Source organism: Poecile atricapillus, chromosome Z (genome assembly GCF_030490865.1).
Source record: "Poecile atricapillus isolate bPoeAtr1 chromosome Z, bPoeAtr1.hap1, whole genome shotgun sequence".
Taxonomy (NCBI): Eukaryota; Metazoa; Chordata; class Aves; order Passeriformes; family Paridae; genus Poecile; species Poecile atricapillus.
Genome location: NC_081289.1, coordinates 126,396,702 through 126,416,734, shown reverse-complemented (window position 1 = coordinate 126,416,734; position 20,033 = coordinate 126,396,702). Strand labels below are relative to the sequence as shown.

Genomic DNA, 20,033 nt, shown 5'->3' with positions numbered 1-20,033 from the left:
CTTGCTCAGATAATTCTCAAAGTAGGAGAATTTAGATGCAATTTCAGTGATGCACTGGTGATCACTTCCAGCTCACCCCAGTAATACACGAATTCCACTCTGCAGAGTTTAAAGTAGAGTTGGAATTCTTCATGTTGCTCTTTAAATGGTATCCCAGTACATAAGTTTCACATGTTGATCTTTAGGTGTTTGACTCACGGCGACCATGGTTGAGGTGTTTGGTATTTCATAACAATTAATTATCTGAAGCCCCTTGGTTTGCCTTTTAATTAAATTGCCTTGGTAAAATGGGGTATGGAAATGCACAGTAAATACCTGCTGATGCCTATTGAGCCGAGATCTCTGATTTGAAAGAAAGGTCTGTTAGCTTTCTTGGTACTCTAGAAGAAAGAAAGAAAATGGACTGTGTAGTCTTAGTAGGTGTGTAAGTCATGAATACTCATACATGAAAAATAAAAGTTGCTTGTTCTCATAAAAAATGAAAGGATTTCCCTGAAAAAATGAGAAAAACTGACTTTGTACCCCAGCCCAGGGATCACGATGGCTGTGAGGCTCTGTTTTGGAATTAAATGTTGAGCACTGCCAGATGCCAGACACTGGGAAGAGACTGTTTTGTCGGCAAATGGGATCTGCAAGCTAATTGGTGTTTTCTGCAGGCTTCTGGCTGCGAAATGAAATTGGAAGCCGTTTAGCCACACGGATAATACCGGACCTGAATACAAATGTCACACGTCACCACCAGGGCCCACTGTGAAGCAATAGTCTTCCCACTAGAACACTGTGCCATTACAGATCATTTAAATATGGGGATTTAATTTAAACTAAAAGCCCCATTTGCCTCTTACTGCAATTTAACAGTCCTCTTAGCAAAAGCTAAGTGACAAATTAAATGAAAAAAGTGCCCGCATTTTTAAGGCTGTGATGCAAAACAACTTTTTATTGCTTATGATGTGCCATGAATGAATCATTATACTTGTCAACCCTAAGCCAGGCCATAATTGGAGCAGCTACTGTTATCAAAGTGGGGCTGCTCTTCTGACAGCTTAATAAAGCTGAAACTCTTAAATTAAATCCCAGATGCTTAATCTGATGAAAGCAGTCAAGCAGAAGAATCTAAGACATGTATCTACTGTTTGATGGACTGATGGAGCCCAACACCTTGTCAACATGTAGATTACAGAATCAGATTTTTTTTTTTCCTGTGAACTACCACTTTCAGTATCGTCATATCCTATTGCTTGTCTTCATGGTGAAGAAACTTTGTATAGTTTGCATGTTGCAAAGCAAACATTTATAGTAGATTTCTTCCATTTTGATATCTAAGAACTCCTAAATGGGAAGTTGGTTTTTTTTAAGTCAAGGATTAGTTACTTGTGAAGTAGAAGATGGCATTGTCTTGGGGAAGAGGTTGTGTCCAAAGATGTCCTTGGCAAGGCAGGGCAATGAATAGAATTGGTGAACGTGTTCGCGTTTTGGTTCATGCTGATCTGGATCTCTCTTGGCCATCTCTTATGGTGTTGAGGAGAACTTAAATGGCACTCTCTGCATTCAACTGGGTACCTTCCACATTTTAATTCGTCATCTTCTCTCTACCTCAACCCTACTGGAATCTAAAGTTTTCAAGTATAGGAACCTCTTATGGTATTGAAATGAGCCTCATTCATGTGATAAAGCTCTTCCCAGTGACATTCTTAAAATCCTTTCTGTAATATTCTAAAAATATACTAGCATATTAAATGGACTGTTGCTATAAAGGAATTTCTTGAGTGGATAATGTGACTTTGCTGCAGTAGTTTTAAACATCTTAGTACGTTTTCACTAGTACTTTGCTTTGTTGTATACCACTTTTTAATGTTGGATTAAGCTGATAGTCTGTTTTGATTTCACACTTAATTGGTATTTTGACCATTTTCTGGATTACAATGATACAGTTTTGTGTTAGAAGTTGAAATAAAATAGCATTTTACAAGGTATTTTACACATACAAATAGTACAGTTTATTTCCTGATAGATCATACCTGGACTTTTACTAGTAACACTTTGCTCCTCATGTAAAGCTTGATTCTAATGTTGAGGTTATGAAAGGAGTCATTATAAACTAATTAAGAGAGATTTAATTACCATTCTGCCATGAGCAAACTAATGATCAAGTGTTAAGTAATGTTTATTTGTTTGATTGTTTTTTTAAATTTGGAAACCACTCTGAATTTTTCCTGGTAAGAATTTATAGTCATCTCTAGAAAACAGCAAGTTAGATTCTTTTAACCTTAACTGAATGAAGCTATCTTCCATCTATATTTCTGTCTCAGGCATTCCTTCCCTTTGCAGTTAGAGACAAACTTGTATGAATGGGATGTGCCAGCTGTTCTGAGCAGATTATCTGTGCTAGTGCTTAAGTGGAGGGGGAAAAAGGACAAAAGCAGCTATGGTTGTTGCCAGTATGCCATGAAAGAAATTCCTTCCTGGTGCCAGACTGGATAAATACTCCAAGGCTACCATGAAAAAGAATGGATAAAGTCAAGCATATATTACAGTTTTGGTGCTCTAGTACCGTTTTTCTGGACCTTCATTCTTCATGCAATCCCTTTTTAGGGTCAACCATGTAGTAGAGACATTCACTTTCCCCTGTATTTTATGATTTTTATAAAACAGTACAGTAAGACTCTTTAAGTTTGAAATCTGGTTGCCAAGTTTATATGTACATTATCTTTATATTGTTGAATATCCCCACTTATAATTGCATCATGTATTGCCTTAAAAGTAAAGAAAGTACCCATGCCCTGCATTTGTAGAAAATAAAGTTAACTTCAAATTTCTAGATATATATTAGTCAGTTGCATATAGGGCATTTCTGGCCTTGAAATGAAAGTGGTAGGCAGTCCTGTGTTTGAAAGGAGGTTGGATGCACCATTTCCTTTGGTCTTTCATTGTGGGACTTTTTAGGTAGAGTGTTATCTTACGCGTATTTGAGTCTTAAACTGTATCATATCCAGTAGGCTGTCTTCACTAAGTAGTGGTTACATTACTATTTGTCTCAGCTGTCATGATCCTATGAAACACATGTACCCTCAGGTCATGCACTTAAGGTTACACTTGCTTTTTCACAGAACAAGCTGTTAATTTATGTCAGTGTCTTTGAATGATTTCTGTTGTTGGAGATGCTAAATTAACAGTGGGTCAGAATTAGCATCACAAGACAGTTTTGCTATTCTAAGACCTGAGTTATGGATGACAACTTAAATTGCTGTCATGGCCCTACAGTGTCTTGGTTGATACTGTCACCTTCATTTCATCAGTGAATGAAACCAGGCTATTGTTCTGCAAAGATGGATTTTGTCCACCTTCTCTGGGGATCATTTCCTTCTTCCTCCATCACTGACATTGCCATAGTAGTATTTGAAATGAGGAGGGTGCGTGTAAGGCTAGAGTATGATGGTAAAAATATAAATTTTAGGTAATTTCACAGAATATTCTGAGTTGGAAGGGACGCAGAAGGATCATTGAATCCAGCTCATAAGTGAATGGCCACTATGAGGATCAAACCCACAACCTTGTGTTATTAGCACCATGCTCTAACCAATGGAGCTAATCCTGTGGCATTTATCAGATTTCAGAAATAGTGGTCATGGTAGTTACCTTTAGTATGTAAGCATAGTTTGAGGGGTTATTTTTAATGCCATACAGAAAGCTGCATTTCCTTTCTGTTCAGTTGGATGGAAAGTAGTTCAGATTTTTTTATTTACTTCAGATTTTTAAAGTATCCACATTAAAGCAATTGTTGTTTTTATTCCTATGATGTTGAACTGATTTACTTATAAATGTCCTAAAAATATTTTGTGTTGAAACTGGTGCACAATTCATTGCAGCCCTAACTCTGGAATCATGTCTGCAAAGATTAAGGACAGAGTTTTACTATAAGCTAAGCTGATATTTTGTGATATTTTTTCTGTCCTCTCACTCTTTATTTTTCATACTTCAGTAGCATTAGGCTGCCATTCAATTTTCCAGTGCCACCTCTACTAAATAGCAGAGCTAGAGAAGTGATAGTTTCATGGGGAGGAATTACTGAGTTTTCATTAATTTCTGAGCTTTACCTGTGGTTCAGCCATCTTGCCTCATGGCCTATTTTTTTTTTTTTTTTTTTTTTTTTTTTTTTTTTTTTTTTGTCTTAAATGAATACTGGAAAAAAATCTTGAAAATTGGCGGTGAGAAGTGCAAGAATATTAATCTACTTGTATGTGTGAAATCAAGACAAAGGAAGTCCTTTATAATTTATCTATTACATAGACTAAAATTTTTGTAGGGAAGATAGTTCTTCTAAACCCACAAAAGGTAGCTGAAAGTTGTATTTGGAACTGGAGAAATTTAACTAAGAAACTAGAAAAAAACTTTGAGTTTTGAATTGTGGCAGGTAGTAAACTGACTGTCTAGCCTGGTGCTATACTAGATTTTTGTATTCTAAGTTATAATTGAAGTATTCTGTTTTTGTGAAAACTCAGCAATCATGTTTGGAGTGGAAGAAAAAAATTACTTGGGAAACAAAAGTGTAGGAAAGAATTTGAGCTAGACAATCAGAATATACTCCTTTGGTCAGTTACAGTGTATAATTTATGTTCTATGAGAATAGTTGTGGCAATTGTAGTTTCCAGTATGCAAAATAATGTTTGCACTTGCTCTGGTTTTTTGTGGTGTTGTTGTGGTGGGTTGTTTTTTGTTGTTGCTGTTTTGGTTTTGGTGTTTTGGTTTTTGTAAAGGAGAGGTATTTTCATCCCTCTATAAAGGAAAGGTATTTTCATCTCCCTATTTTATTAATAGCTTGTTTTGTTGGACAAACATCTCCAGTTTTGCTCTTCCTAAAAAAACTGTGGGAGGAATTCATTCATCTCAGGGATAAATTTGTATGGAAGTAGCTTAATACATGTATAGTTATAGTCACATCAGCTTTTCTTCCAAAAATTTGTGAAGTCTCTGAAGGTAGACTGTGACTACTGGGAGTATATTGCTAGATAAAGTAATTGGTAAAATATCTGATACATATTTTTGTTAGAAGCATACTTTGTGTTCACCACCTACCTGTAAATATTGGCAACTAGTTAAAATTGTGAAGAATTATATTAAGATTAAGGACTGTTTTTGTATTATATATGTTAGTATTAGCAATGCTTTTGCCTTCAGTTGGTTGATTGTAAACAGATGATTAAATAATTTTCTAACTGTGAGGAAAGTTAATCAGTGACATTCATTTGCAGGTTCTTTATACTTTCTTTTATCTTTGTAGACTAATAGCCCCTGCCTTGCTGCAGTGGTTAGGATATAGAGTACTGTAGATGCATAGAAGGGTTTCTAATGAACATGTGCCTGATTCTTAATGTTCTCTCGGGGGGGGGGGAAATAATTGACTGACACACTGTAAACTGCACCTTTCAAGCAAATTCCTGTTCTTTGAAAACTTCTGAAACCCTTTGGTTGAATGGCAAGTGTCAGTAAAGATGCAGGAATTTTAAAAAGATACTTGAAAGGTCATAACCCAGGCTCATGCAAAATGTCAGAAGTGTGTGGTTAGTTCCTTGTGCCATTGTGCTAAAGTTAGAAACATAGAAAGAGAAGGCAGAGGTTTGTACTTACTTGACGTATCAGCAACCCCATGGTCTGATTTCTAACTTAGCATAGAATCTCTATATGTAAATACCCGTTTCAGCCAAATGTACATGTGCCTTTAACCCTTATAGGAGCAGCAGGCAGCAAGAAGGGGAAACTTAAGGAATTAGGCATTTTGTCTTTGTTTGACACCTCACCTCTCTGAAATGAGTGCCTGGAGGTTAGCCTGCACAAGGGCAGTGATTCCCTCATGCCATCAGGCTCCAGGTAATCCATTGCATTAATCAGCCAGCTAGTGTGAAATGCCTGGGGAGTGATTATACTATCATACACAATACAATCAACATGAAGCACTTTTCAAGACCAATACATCAAAGTTTGATTAAGTAACAGAATGAATTAGAGCAAAATGAAACACTGTTCTACAAGAAACACAGCACCCATAGAAAACCTTTCTTCTTTCTGAAGACTAAACATTGAAACCAGAATGCATTAAGGAATTTTTATGAATAAAATTGCAACTTGGGTGCAACTGTGTGCTATCAATAGTTTTCCTTGATGCTCTAATTGAAGAGGGAACAGTCCTGAAGCACTTGGCCTATCTTTACTGTTTTATAAAAGCAACTGTTTAATTGGAGCAGTCTCCAGTGGGACTTGTGATTATGTTTTGTTCTGGTGGAGATCTCTCCATGCCTGGAGAAGGGCAGGGGCTTTGCCAGTTATTCTGAAGGCACTTGTCTTTCTCATTCAGAAATAATAAACACCACACAGTACCTTCTTTGAGGTTTCCAAGTGGCTGTCCCAGTGAAAGTGGGTCTGTGTTTAAAATACAGATGTAAACCACTTTCAAATCCTTTGCTGACACCAGTACTTCAAAGTGTTAATAGATTCTGTCTGCTAGTATTGTTTTTCTTCTGGCACTTTCAATGCTTGAAGATTATGTTTTTGTAATAGAATGGATTAGTCTCAAGTGGGGCACAGTGGCAAGTGTGCAGCAGCTGCTGAAGCTGTTTTGTCTGTTGGGCAAAGGGAATGATCTTGGTTACGTGTCTCCATTTTCTTTGAAATGGTCAAATGCTCCTCCTGTAACTTACTTTTTAGGATAAAGTTGTTGCAATAATGGAAAGGGTGGAGAAATATTACAGCAGCTGTTTCTTGAATATTTTAGTTTTGGAAATACACTGTTTGATCTCAAATATATGAAATATAAAATTTCAAAGCAAAGGCCAAGTCTGAGCCATTGATTACTTAGGTGTTGTGAATGGGGAAATGCTCATCCAAGCTTAGCTGTACAGCAGCCCTGACAAGATAGCATCATGTTTTCAGGAAAAGCAGAGTGTAATCAAACAGATGAACAGAACTGTATGCTGGGTGCTCAGGTAATGATCAGTGTTCTAGGACCCCCTAAAATTGTTTCCATCACCACCTTTCTATTTACTGGAGCAAGAGTAAAACATAATGTGGTTTATGGAAGGTGAGCAATACCTTATCTCTTGGGAGAGTCTATGCACATCCCTTGCACTTCATTTAGCTGCATGGATGTGTGTGTATACAGGATGTGTAGTTATGTGTAGTTCTATACTGCATCTACTTTTAGAGTGAGTTAATGCTCTTAATGTTTTTCAGTTTGCGTATTTAAATCCTGATCAATGTAAGTGCATGCTGTCCCTCTCTACCCCATAAATTGAAAATAATGGATGTCTCCAGAGAGACATGAAAGTACTGGTATTCCCATGTATGTACAAGGAAAGCCTGCATGTAAATTTTTCCTTTTTTTTTGGTGGTGAGGTTAACACTAAAGATGAATGATAACTATACATTTTCAAAAGGAGGTCTGTCTGAATCAAAGGTCTGTTTTGGCAAAGCTGCCTTTTTTGAGGTCAAGAGATTGGTGTTGAATCAAAATAGACAATTCCTTACTGTAGTGTAACAGCTCTAATATCCTTTCCCTTGTGAAATTAGTACCAAATTGCAGTTGTACCATGTCATATTTTTCAATTATTTTCTGGGGAATTGTGATTGTTTTGCCACTGTACTGTGAGGAATTTTGTATTGAAAAGACATAGGTTAGAGTCCAGGGATTTAAACAAGAACTTCATTTGTGTTTCACTAGCATGTAGTTTGGGGTGGGGGAAAGATGTATCAGCCTGGTGAGAACCGGTATGGAAAAAAACCTGATGAAAAGGAAATAGGAATGAGAGAGAGCTGTGTTAGAGAGAAAAGCAGTATGTAAACACAAACACCTTCTCTGAGATTTTGGTGTCTCTTTTTAAAAAATTATTTTTTAGTGAGACTTTTGTTCATATTGTAGTTTGCATTGGAGACATCATTAAATGTAATCAAACATGTAAACTTAAGAATGCTAGGAATGTATTTTGGAGTGTGTTCAAATTTCTTTGGAGCATAAACTGTTGCCAACCACAGTTTCTAGGCTGAAGTCACTGGAAATTGAGTCCGATACCTTTCTTGCAAATTATGAATACCTATCCTTCATTTTTTCCATAGGACTTCCTGTAGTAAAGGTAACGTGATCGGTTTCCCCAAATGGGAGCTGTCAGGCAGGAATACACTCTCGTGTTTGACAATAGGGTAGTCCTTCAGGTTGGTGGTGACATTTAAGGGCTAACTCAAGCGGGCTTCCACTGAGCAGCATCAAAGTAGAATAAGAATATCCTCCAGGCTCTTGCCACTTGGCATGTGATAAAGTGAACATTTTCCTCAGACTTACCAGCACGAGGAGCAGGGCAGGAATCAGTGAATTGATATAGCCAGAATGGAGCAGATCTCGGGAGGAGGAAGGTGTAGGGAGCAGAAGTAGGAAGAAATTTGAATAGAGATAAATGCGCATACATGGGGTAGGGTGGAAGAGAGGGGTGAAGGATAAAAATCACACACTAAAAAAAAAAAATTAAAATCCACTACTATAACGCAAACTAACCAAAAATACATAGAAATCCAAATAGAAGAGTGTGGGGTCATAGGCATTATCCTTTCTTTTTCCAGATGGTAGGCTTTGTAGTACTACAGGAGCTCTTTCTGTTCCCTTTTCATCTTTGAATGGAAGAGTTTTGTCTCACACTTCTCTTCCTGCAGGGAATCAACAGCTGTCAAATCTGTTTGAGATCTCAGATACATATGCAACTTTCTCTGAAGTCATAGGTAGCAGGGTGAATTGTATATTGAAATTTTAAGTGGTTTGTGAGGGGGTTATTGTAAATACACTCGTTCTTTACATGAAAATTGCGTGAGTTTCAGAGACAATGTCTGCTAACAATGTAGTTAGCTTTGACATAGCCTCTCACGTGAAACCACAGATTTTTTAAAGAATATTGATACTTTAGGTTATCTTTACCTTCTCCTGTCTCTTAGATGTACAACATGTGTAGTGGAGCTTCCTTAGGAGGTGGGTGAATTCTCTTGCCTTTAGTGATGTGGAGAAAAAAAACCCCACTTACTCTGTAGACTTATTCTGTGTTGCATGGTGCAACACAGTAGCATGCCCTGATGGACAATTGAAATACTTACCAAATGGATTTAAGATACTCCACTTTGCTTTTGCTTCAGTCTGAGAACACTGGGAATCTAGTTACAAAGTATTACGTTGGTGGGTTGTTGTGGGTTTTGGGTGGGTTTTTTTTTGGTTTTTTTATTGCTTGGTTACTTGTTTTTTATTTTTTGGGGGGGGGGGGGGGATGTTTTTTTTTAGATGCTGAGAGATACAGTGTAAGGCCTTCAAGTGATACTTTATTCTGAAAATAAATAAGCAAGCCCAGAACTGTTCTCCAAGGCTGTCCCATGTGTGCTGCATTTGTGTTTTGTTTTGCAGATTGCAAGAAATGTAGTCATTCTGTCTTGGGCAGCACTGAATCATTGATGCTGAATAATAAGAAACAGTTGTAATTTTATTCCTTTTGGAGAGTGAAGTGTGCTGGAAAATGTGTCTAAAGAAAATTATATGATTTGGATTTAAGAGAAGATTTAAAAAATGGTATTGGCCTTATTTACCCCCATGGCGAGTTTCAAACACTTCCCTGAATCTGGAACGGTTGCTGTACTCTATCTACTGTGCAGTAATAAACTGCAGTAGTTTAGTGTCTCTCAGGTGTTCTGAATAGTAACAGACCATATTTTGTTTTGGTTTTCAGATTTTTTTAATATTGCCTCCCTTAACATGTTAGTCTTGAATAGCAGGAAACTTAACCTTAAGAATCATGCTGTTACTGTTGGCTCCTGTGCTGTGGCCTACCTGAGTTACTTTAGGAATGAATGTGATGTGATGCCCTGTGACATGGGTATCAATTTTGCATTTTTAGTTAGCTAAAGAATCCCAGAATGTGAGACTTTTATCCTAGAAGAGCCAGCTGCATTTTTATTCTTTGGTTTTTTTTCCAGCCTGTCGTGAATATTGTGTAGTCTAAGCATATTCTGGCAGTCTCTTTCAGTGTATAACGCACATTCTTAATGAGCAAATGAACTGTTGCTAAACAGTACTTTCAGATGTCTTCATGCTCCTGTCAAAGTTCAAGCTGGTGAAGGGACAGCTGATTTAGAGAAAAACCTTTCCATTTGAAAATTGCCACTAGACACCCAGATGCATTTATGCCTGCTGTGCTATATAGTGTCAGGGAGCAGTTTCCAAAGTGGTGGTATGTGTGATACGTCAGCACAAATTAGCCTACTGTTAGAACTCCCTGAACAGAAAATGTAAAACAAATTTTCTAGAGGAACCAAATTACTGAAGCAATTGCCATAAAAATGTCTTATTCCTATCACACTGCACAAAATTAGTGTTTACTGATTACCTGAGATCGAGATGTATTTAGGAATGAGTTGCATAAGTACTTCTGATGAGTTCTGAGTGTGACAGTGTATGTTTACTTAATGCATGTCTTACTAATGTACTTCTTTGGTCCCCATAATATGAAGCTGAAAGATACATATTTTTCATTAATACAAGCAATGTTCACTTGTGATACAAGAATTTGATGAAAAACTTGATTTACGTAACTTCTGTAACTTTATGTGAATTCCTTTTTGACTTTGACTGATGTTTCTGTCTGATGAGCCATACACTGGGAGCTCTGGATTTCTAATACAAAAGACCTACTAATGCCTTTTAATTGAGAAGGTTAAAAATCTTTCAGCTGCTTCAGATCGGCCACGCCAGCCCCAAGCGCCTGTGTCAGGAATTCAGTCTGTGTGGTGTTAAGCATAGCTGGGAAGCAAGCAGTGTAGCCTTTGAGTGGAGAAAAAGTGTATGCTGTAGAAGTTTGCAATTAGTCATTGGCTGCTGCATTTTTTATAGAAAACATAATTTAGCAATTTTTTTAAAATCAGGTGCTCTGTGGATGTGTATAGTCTTAAATCCCCACTGCAAGTTGGAGCAGAAGTCCAGTTGGCTAAAACAGCTGAAAAAATGGAACAGTGTGGATGTTTGTCCCTGGGAAGATGGAAACCATGGAAACGAGCTGCCCAATTTAACCAATGCTTTGCCTCAGGGTGCAAATGCTAACCAAGGTGAGCCTAAACATATGCACTGACTGCAACATATAATATAACTTCTATCCTATATACTCTAGCCTTTCAGAATTCAGCATTCTTTCCTGGGACAAGTAATTTTCTTGTTGAGAACTGACCATCCAAACTCAGTTGTACTAACACTATCTTTGCTGAAGAACAAATAGGTGTTTTTTTTACTATGCTGGGGCTGTAACATTTTCAGAGCAGGTATTTGTATTTTGTTAGGTCTTCTAACTCTTCACTTGGTGCTTCTAAATATTGTTGCATGAAAATTGGAAGTCCTTGAAGTATGTTGTGTAAAAGCCCGTTGTTTATTTGCTTCACTGTAATCTAGCATTCCTTCTGGTATTGGGGTTTTTATTTTCTTTGCATTTATAAAGCCTTGATAGCTGTTTAAAGAGGGATCTGTATAAACTACATTAAACTTGTATGTGAGAAGCTAAAGCATCTGTCTGTGGGATGTGCTCTGTATGTGCTGTCTGCATTAGTAGGTGTGTGGAGTAATGCACACCTGCATAAAGTAACTGCAGTGCTGCTGTCTTGGAAGAGTTGTCTTTTTGTGCTTGGTATCATATTTTCTAGTCTAAAATGGGATTATCAGTCTAAAATGTGATTATCAAACCTCTTCAAAGAAAGATGACTGCTAGTAACTAGGCAAAGTGCAAGGTGTTTTTGGAGGGAAATCTGCTCATAATCCTCAAACCATCAGTAATGACATATATTGCATACAATTGCAATAAAGTTAAATTTCTTGGTAGGTGTCAGATCTGCGCTTAGTTGGGTTTTTTATTGTTTCTTCTTCTTGGAAGATCACTCGTGAAGGAAAAAACTTGGTTCATTATTAAATTTCACAGCTAACCAGGAAAATAAGTTCTTTCATCAAATGACCCCTTTTTTTTTTTTTTTGCTTCTTTGTATGTTCAGACCAACCTGGGCAGGCTATTTTATATATATACAAACTCTGGTGTGACTTCTGAACATTGATAGATATAGTCATGATAGATATAGCCATGTCACTAGAAAAATTTTGCCATAGGATGATATCCAGTGAGGATTATGTCACCCCCATGGCTTCAGAACCTCACTTTATTCATAGTATTTGTATATGTTCATGTCCAGCAAAGTTATACAAGTGCTCAAGGTTAGTGTCACTTCTCAGAAAGAGAAATCACATACCTTTTGTGCAGTTTTTCCCTCCTTCATTCTGACAACTGTGGATCTAAGGAGAGATACTGAGGATACTTGAGTGCCATGTACTTTCTGGTTTGTACATGCTATAGAATGTCCTTCAGCTCTAGCAGTTCTCTGTGCAAAGTCCTGTCTGCCATCAGCCGTGCTGGTTTCTAGATTTCTCTCTGAGAACAAGATGAATGGCACACACTTTGTCTGAGTTCTTGGGCAATAATAGGATGTGAAATGTCATCTCCAGGCTGCTTGGTGGAGAGGGGGCAAAGCAGACTGCCAGCAACTGAGGGTTGGTGGATAGGCACAAGACAGGAGTACTGTGAATGACTGATTCATGTATGAATGAGCAAAAGCTGATGCAGCTTTCTAAACCTGTGAAAATGACAGATTCATCGAACAGGCCGCATCGGACAGTGTTTACTCGAGCCATTGAGGCGTGCGATCTGCACTGGCAGGACAGCCACTTACAGCACATTATCAGCAGTGACCTGTACACCAACTACTGTTACCATGACGACACTGAAAACTTGCTCTTTGACTCTCAGGGGTGGCCCCTCTGGCATGGTAAGTGGCTAAACCGGAAAGATGTTTCTATGACTTGGTGCTTTGTTCATTTTCTATGGCATTATTTTGAGGGGGGAGGTGGTGGAGAGATGGATGAAAAGCCTGGCAAAAAGAACAGAGGCTCCCTTGAAATGCTGGCTCAGAAGTAGTTCTTTAAGTCTCCCTTGCATAGTTTTAAAATCAAAACAAAACAGAAAAAATTGAAACAAAAAAGCCCTTTTGAATAACCTAGTAAAACAGCCCATTTCATTTATGGAGGCATTGCTATTCTTCAATTATTTTTTCTGCTTTAGAACATGTTCCTACAGCCTGCGCGAGGGTGGATGCATTACGATCTCATGGATACCCACGAGAAGCACTGAGACTAGCAATAGCTATTGTTAATACACTAAGGAGGCAGCAGCAGAAACAGCTGGAAATGTTCCGGGCGCAGAAGAAAGGTAAATGTGGGGAAGAGGAGGGCAAAGGGTGTGCAAGTTTGCAGTAACACCAGAATGTTTGCATGAGGAAAATGGTTTTGAAACTAAAGTGAAAGGGATGTCTTTTAACTCTTCAGTCTGGATAGTGGTAATGTCACATTCTGGATGTCAAAGGTTTTCTGTAAACTGTGTTATGAGCTGTGCAGGGCTCTTACCAGCCTTCTCCAATATATATTGCATGATAGGGCCTTTATTTCAATCAGTGGTTTTGGTTACATAGTGAAAATAGTCACCCTGTTTACAGGTTTTTGAACAGAACTTCACATTTGGCATGTCAGGTGTTGCATTTTTTTTCTGTGACCTATAATTTTGCTGAGCTTTGTATACTGATGTCTTGGTTCTATAAGACAGGTGTCTGCTAGGGAGGGCAGGAGCCTCCCTTGGAATGAAAGAATGTAGACCCCCCTCCCTCCGAATTTTTATAATTTTGAAATTAAGGGGCTTTCAGGCAGAGATCTGGGCATAGCAATAACTACAGCATTAACAAGAAAACAGAACCAGGGGCCCCGTGACAGCCTTCTCGGCTGAGATGGGATGGAGGAGAGGCTTTGTTTCACAAACCCCCTCGGGCAGTCAGTCCCGGTGCTCCTGCAGGGCTCCGAGGAACAGTCGGCTGGGACAGCAGGGATGAGCTGAGATCCTGGGCTGGTGGATGAGGTGGATCGGCAGCTCCGCGGCGGTGCCTGGCACTGCCACACGTCCCGGCAGGACAGGGGGTGCGAGGCCACCAACAAAGAGGGAAGAAGGAGAAGCAGCAGCAGCTCTGTCTGGGTGATGGCGAAATTCCCTTCTCTCCACCGCAGCAGCTCCGCGCTCCCAAAAAAAAAAGAATGTCTCTCCCTGAAGCCCGAAGAAAGCCAGCCAAAAACTGTCCCCACCCTCATTTCCTGCCCCCTTCCCCCCTGGGCCTGGCCACTCTTTGTTCTTTGTCGAGCACTCACTAAGTACTCACAGTTAGGTTGTCCCCGCAACTAATGGGTAAAAATTCCATGGGCAAGCCAGAACAAAAAAGGACACCTAACCCCCAACACTATCCACCCCGAATTTTTTTCCATACCAAATTGTTACATCAAATATTAAATCTTTAAATTATACACAAACACATACTACTTTGACTGTATACATATGTACAGGCAGATACAGATACAAGCACAGTGTCATAGGTAGTTCACCCTAAAACCAGGTCCCCTTGGGGTATGCACCGGGTCTCTCCATCTTTTTGTATCACTCACCAAGTGCAACCCAGTCCTTGAGCAAAGACAACCCCACGGATTGGATTGTCTTTGCTGGAGGCAGAATTAACTTAAACAGTTTTTTCCAGCATACCTCTCATCTGTCGTTCCAAAGGACTCAGATTGGGCAGGGCTTGCTCAGTTAGTGGAACCTCGGGTGTTCACCAGCCATGTGGCTTTTGCTAGGTTAATTTCCCAGTTCTTGAAAGTTCCTCCACCCAGTGCTTTCAAGCTGGTTTTAAGCAGGCCATTGCACCGTTCAACTTTTCCCGCAGCGGGTGCATGGTAGGGGATATGGTACACCCACTCGATGCCATGTTCCCTAGCCCAGGTGTTCATAAGGCTGTTCTTGAAATGAGTCCCATTGTCTGACTCAATCCTCTCAGGGGTGCTATGCCTCTAAAGGACCTGCTTTTCAAGTCCCAGGATGGTGTTCCGGGCAGTGGCATGAGGCACAGGGTAGGTTTCTAACCATCCAGTGGTGGCTTCTACCATGGTGAGCACATAGCGCTTGCCTTGGCGGGTTTGGGGCAGTGTGATGTAGTCAATCTGCCAGGCTTCCCCATACCTATATTTGGACTAACACCCACCGTACCATAGTGGCTTCAGCTGCTTGGCCTGCTTGATTGTGGCACACGTCTCACAGTCATGGATGACCTGAAAAATACTGTCCATGGTTAGATCCATCCCTCGGTCTCGTGCCCACTTACAGGTGGCATCTCTACCCTGATGACCTGAGGCATCATGGGCCCATCGAGCTAGGAACAACTCTCCCTTGTGTTGCCAATTTAAGTCTGTCTTTGACACCTCTATCTTTGCAGCCTGATCCACCTGCTCATTGTTTTGGTGCTCTTCATTAGCCCTACTCTTGGGGACATGGGCATCTACATGACGGACCCTCACAGACAGTTTCTCTACCCTGGTGGCGATGTCTTTCCACTCATCAGCAGCTCAGATGGGCTTTCCTCTGCATTGCCAGTTGGCCCTTTTCCACCTTTCCAGCCATCCCCACAGAGCATTGGCTACCATCCATGAATCAGTGTAGAGGTAGAGTTTTGGCCACTTCTCTCTTTCAGCAATGTCCAGGGCCAGTTGAACAGCTTTGAGTTCAGCAAGTTGGCTTGATCCACCTTCTCCTTCAGTGGCCTCTGCGACCTGTCGTGTGGGGCTCCATACGGCTGCTTTCCACTTCCGGTTCATCTCTACGATGCGACAGGAACCATCAGTGAACAGAGCATAGCGTGTTTCTTCTGCTGGCAGTTGGTTATACGGTGGAGCTTCTTCAGCTCGTGTCATTGTTCCTGCTCCTGTTCATCAGTGAGACTTAAGTTTTCACCTTCAGGCCAGTTTGTAATTATCTCCAAAATCCCAGGGCGATTTGGGTTTCCAATACGGGCGCGCTGCGTGATGAGGGCGATCCACTTGCTCCATGTAGCGTCGGTGGCGTGGTGAGTAGCAGGAACTTTTCCTTTGAACATCCACCCCAGCACTGGCAGTCGGGGTGCCAGGAGGAGTTGTGCTTCTGTGCCAATCACTTCTGAGGCGGCTTGAACTCCTTCATAGGCAGCTAGGATTTCCTTCTCCGTGGGAGTGTAGTTGGCTTCGGACCCTCTGTAGCTTCGGCTCCAGAATCCCAGTGGTCGGCCTCGAGTCTCCCCAGGCACTTTCTGCCAAAGGCTCCAGGACAAGCCATTGTTCCCGGCTGCAGAGTAGAGCACGTTCTTCACATCTGGTCCTGTTCTGACTGGGCCAAGGGCTACTGCATGAGCGATCTCCTGCTTGATTTGGGCAAAGGCTTGTTGCTATTCAGGGCCCCACTGGAAAGTGTTCTTTTTTCGGGTAACCATGTAGAGAGGGCTCACAATCTGGCTGTACTCAGGAATGTGCATCTTCCAAAAACCTATGGCACCTAGGAAAGCTTGAGTTTCCTTCTTGCTGGTGGGTGGAGACATTGCAGTGCTCTTATTGACGACTTCAGTGGGAATCTGACGCCGTCCATCTTGCCACTTTACTCCCAGGAACTGGATCTCTCGAGTAGGTCCTTTGACTTTGTTCTTCTTGATGGCGAAGCCATCTTCTAGCAGAATCTGGATGATCTTTTCTCCTTTCCCAAATACTTCCACTGCCATGTTCCCCCACACAATAATGTCATCTATGTACTGTAGATGTTCTGGAGCCTCACCCTTTTCTAGGGCAGCCTGGATCAGTCCATGGCAGATGGTGGGGCTGTACTTCCACCCCTGGGGCAGTCGGTTCCAGGTGTACTGCACTCCCCTCCACGTGAAGGCAAACTGAGGCCTGCATTCTGCTGCCAAGGGAATGGAGAAAAATGCATTGTCAATGTCAATAGTGGCGTACCACTTCACTGCTTTGGACTCCAGCTCGTACTGGAGCTCCAGCATGTCCGGCACGACAGCGCTCAGCGGTGGAGTCACTTCATTCAATGCACGATAGTCCACAGTCAATCTCCATTCTCCTTCAGATTTACGCACAGGCCAGATGGGGCTGTTGAAGGGTGAGTGGGTTTTGCTGACCACCCCTTGACTCTCCAGTTCTCAGATCATCTTGTGGATGGGGATCACAGCATCTTGATTTGTCCTATACTGTCGGCGGTGCACCGTCGAGGTGGCAATTGGTACTCACTGTTCTTCCACTTTCAGGAGTCCTACTGCAGATGGGTTCTCTGATAGTCCAGGCAAGGTGTTCAATTGCTTAATGTCCTCTGCCTCCACAGCAGCTATTCCAAAAGCCCACCTGAGTCCCTTTGGGTCTTTGTAATAGCCATTCTGAAGGAAGTCTATGCCCAGAATACATGGGGCCTCTGGGCCAGTCACAATGGGATGTTTCTGCCACTCCTTCCCAGTCAGGCTCACCTCAGCTTCCAACAGAGTCAATTGCTGCGATCCCCCCGTCACCCCAGCAATGGAAACAGGTTCTGCCCCCACATGTCCTGATGGCATTAGGGTACACTGTGCACCAGTATCAACTGAAGCTTCGTATTTTTGTGGCTCTGATGTGCCAGGCTGTCCAAAAAGACCCAGTTTTCCCGTGCCTCTTCCTGGCTAGTGGCAGGGCCCCTCTAGCACTGGTCATCCTCTCCTCCCTGGGCATACATGCTAGAGGTTCTTTCAAGGGGATCATCCTCTTTTCTGTAATTGGCAGTTTGGTCATGGGAGGTTGAGGCTACCTTCACTTTAGTGGAACTTTTCTGGCTAATGGTTCTCTTCTTGAGTTGACACACTCGTGCTGCCAGGGCAGAAGTGGGTTTCCCATGTCTTCTTTTCATGGTCATGTAGAAAGAACCACAGCTCAGTTCGTGAGGTGTACCCTCTCTCTCTAGCTGGGGGACGCTGGGCTTGGAGTTTTGGGCCTGTGACCTGCACTGGTGCCATATGGGAACTGCTCTTCCTCATCTCTTCCCTCATTTCTCTCATCTCTTCTTTGAGTTCTTTAATCACAGCAGAAATCCGAGCCTGCTGTGGGCCATGGACCATACTGTCGAAATTTCTAAGTCTGGTGGCGACAGAACTCACTGTGTCTCGGCTGTTATCAGCGTTAATCAGTGCAATATAGGTGTTGTATTCACGTGGCCCTAGATTTGTCAGACTCCACAACATCTGCCCAGTGCACCTGACTTTGTCGGGGTCATTATCATGCTGTCCACCCCTCCCAAAAAGGACTTCTAATATTGCCACTTCTCTCAGTTGTTGGATCTCTTCTTCAATGGTTTTCCAGTCCCTTCTACGATAGTGCTCTTCCATTCTCTCTCTGTGGACAAACTTCTCTCTTACACTCATCAAAAGCCGTTCCCAGAGGGAAAGGGGCCCTTGCTCCCTGACAAATATCTGATTCACACCCGAGTCCTGCGTCAAGGGTCCTACATTCCTTGCCTCACCACCATCCAGCTGCACGCCTGTACCCATAAGGTCCCAGACCCGAAGTAACCAGGTTGTATAAGCCTCACGCCCCCACCTCACAATGTGTTTTTGCAAGTTTCATATGTCAGAGACTCAGTAATGGTTTCAACTTCTGGCTCCCCTGTGGGTTGTGAGGGCCCTCCTTTCTTATCCTTATCAGCAGGGTGCTGTGATTTCATCTTAGACTTCCTCGTTTCCACAGGGGCAACAGCTGCTGGCTGTGACTGCCCTTGTGGTTCAGCTGGAACCTGGACGGTTGTAACATCTGTGGGTTCCACTGCTGCACCATCAGACTCTCCCTCTTCGAGGAACAGGGAGGGTCTTCCAGCAGCTGAGGAAATGCACTCTATCTTCTGGCTCATCTCACGTATCTCTTTCACCAGAGCCCCCATCCACTCTGGGTGGTTCATTTCTGAGGTGGGCTGTAAGGCAGGGGCAGGATCTAGAGCAGCACCCCCTGTCTCTGGGGTTGTGCCAGGTTCTGGAGCAGCATCTCCTGTCTCTTTCACTTTGTCTCTGAAGGCTAAGTAGAACAGGCTTATCAGCAACACCAGCTACTGTATGATGTCATTAGCATCCAGAGAAGATTTTAACCCTTTGAAAACTGGCAGGGTAGGCCCAAGGAACTGGGTGAAAGGTTGGGAGAAAATTTCCCCAGCTGTCTTTTTCTCCCAGTAGGTATCATTATTAAAGTAACCCGAAAACCATCCAGTTACTGTGTGATGGCTCTGAATCCATGAGCCCGCCGTCCAGAGGACGTTAAACATCCATGAATTCCTCACCTTATCAATCCACAAAACAAAGTGGATAATAGCCACAGTAGCCTTAGTTATAGGACTCATATTTAAGTAAGGTGCAGCAAATGGGAGAAATATAGCTGTGACCACATGCCCCCCGAGCCTGGGTAAGCTAAACAACATGGTTCTACCTAACAAGGTTTCTAAATCCAGCACACAAAAGTTAGGTTATTTAAGAACTGTTATTCCTTTTATGCCCTTTTTCTTTCAGTGCCCCACGTTGGGCGCCAAAATCTGTCCTGGTTCTAGAAGACAGGTGTCTGCTAGGGAGGGCAGAAGCCTCCCTTGGAATGAAAAAATGTAGGCCCCCCTCCCTCCGAATTTTTATAATTTTGAAATTAAGGGGCTTTCAGGCAGAGATCTGGGGATAGGAATTTTCTTTACTAGTATAACCAGGCAAACAAACAACAATAACTACAGCATTAACAAGAAAACAGAACCAGGGGCCCCGTGACAGCCTTCTCGGCTGAGACGGGATGAAGGAGAGGCTTAGCTTCACAAACCCCTCGGGCAGTCAGTCCCGGTGCTCCTGCAGGGCTCCGAGGAACAGTCGGCTGGGACAGCAGGGACGAGCTGAGATCCTGGGCTAGTGGATGAGGTGAATCAGCAGCTCCACGGCGGTGCCTGGCACTGCCACACGTCCCAGCAGGACAGGGGGTGCGAGGCCACCAACAAAGAGGGAAGAAGGAGAAGCAGCAGCAGCTCTGTCTGGGTGATGGCGAAATTCCCTTCTCTCCACCG

The 20,033-nt window shown here is 42.0% G+C and overlaps 1 protein-coding gene across 2 annotated transcripts in view; it reads left to right on the top strand.

The window, feature by feature from the left end:
• ZSWIM6 (zinc finger SWIM-type containing 6) overlaps positions 1-20,033 on the top strand; it is a 116,370-nt gene that overhangs the window by 75,546 nt on the left and 20,791 nt on the right. For both annotated transcript variants that reach the window (XM_058865384.1, XM_058865382.1), the window contains 3 exons: positions 10,936-11,115; positions 12,691-12,867; positions 13,161-13,307. In XM_058865384.1, coding sequence (XP_058721367.1) covers positions 10,936-11,115; positions 12,691-12,867; positions 13,161-13,307 — 504 coding nt within the window. The remainder of the gene's footprint in view (positions 1-10,935; positions 11,116-12,690; positions 12,868-13,160; positions 13,308-20,033) is intronic.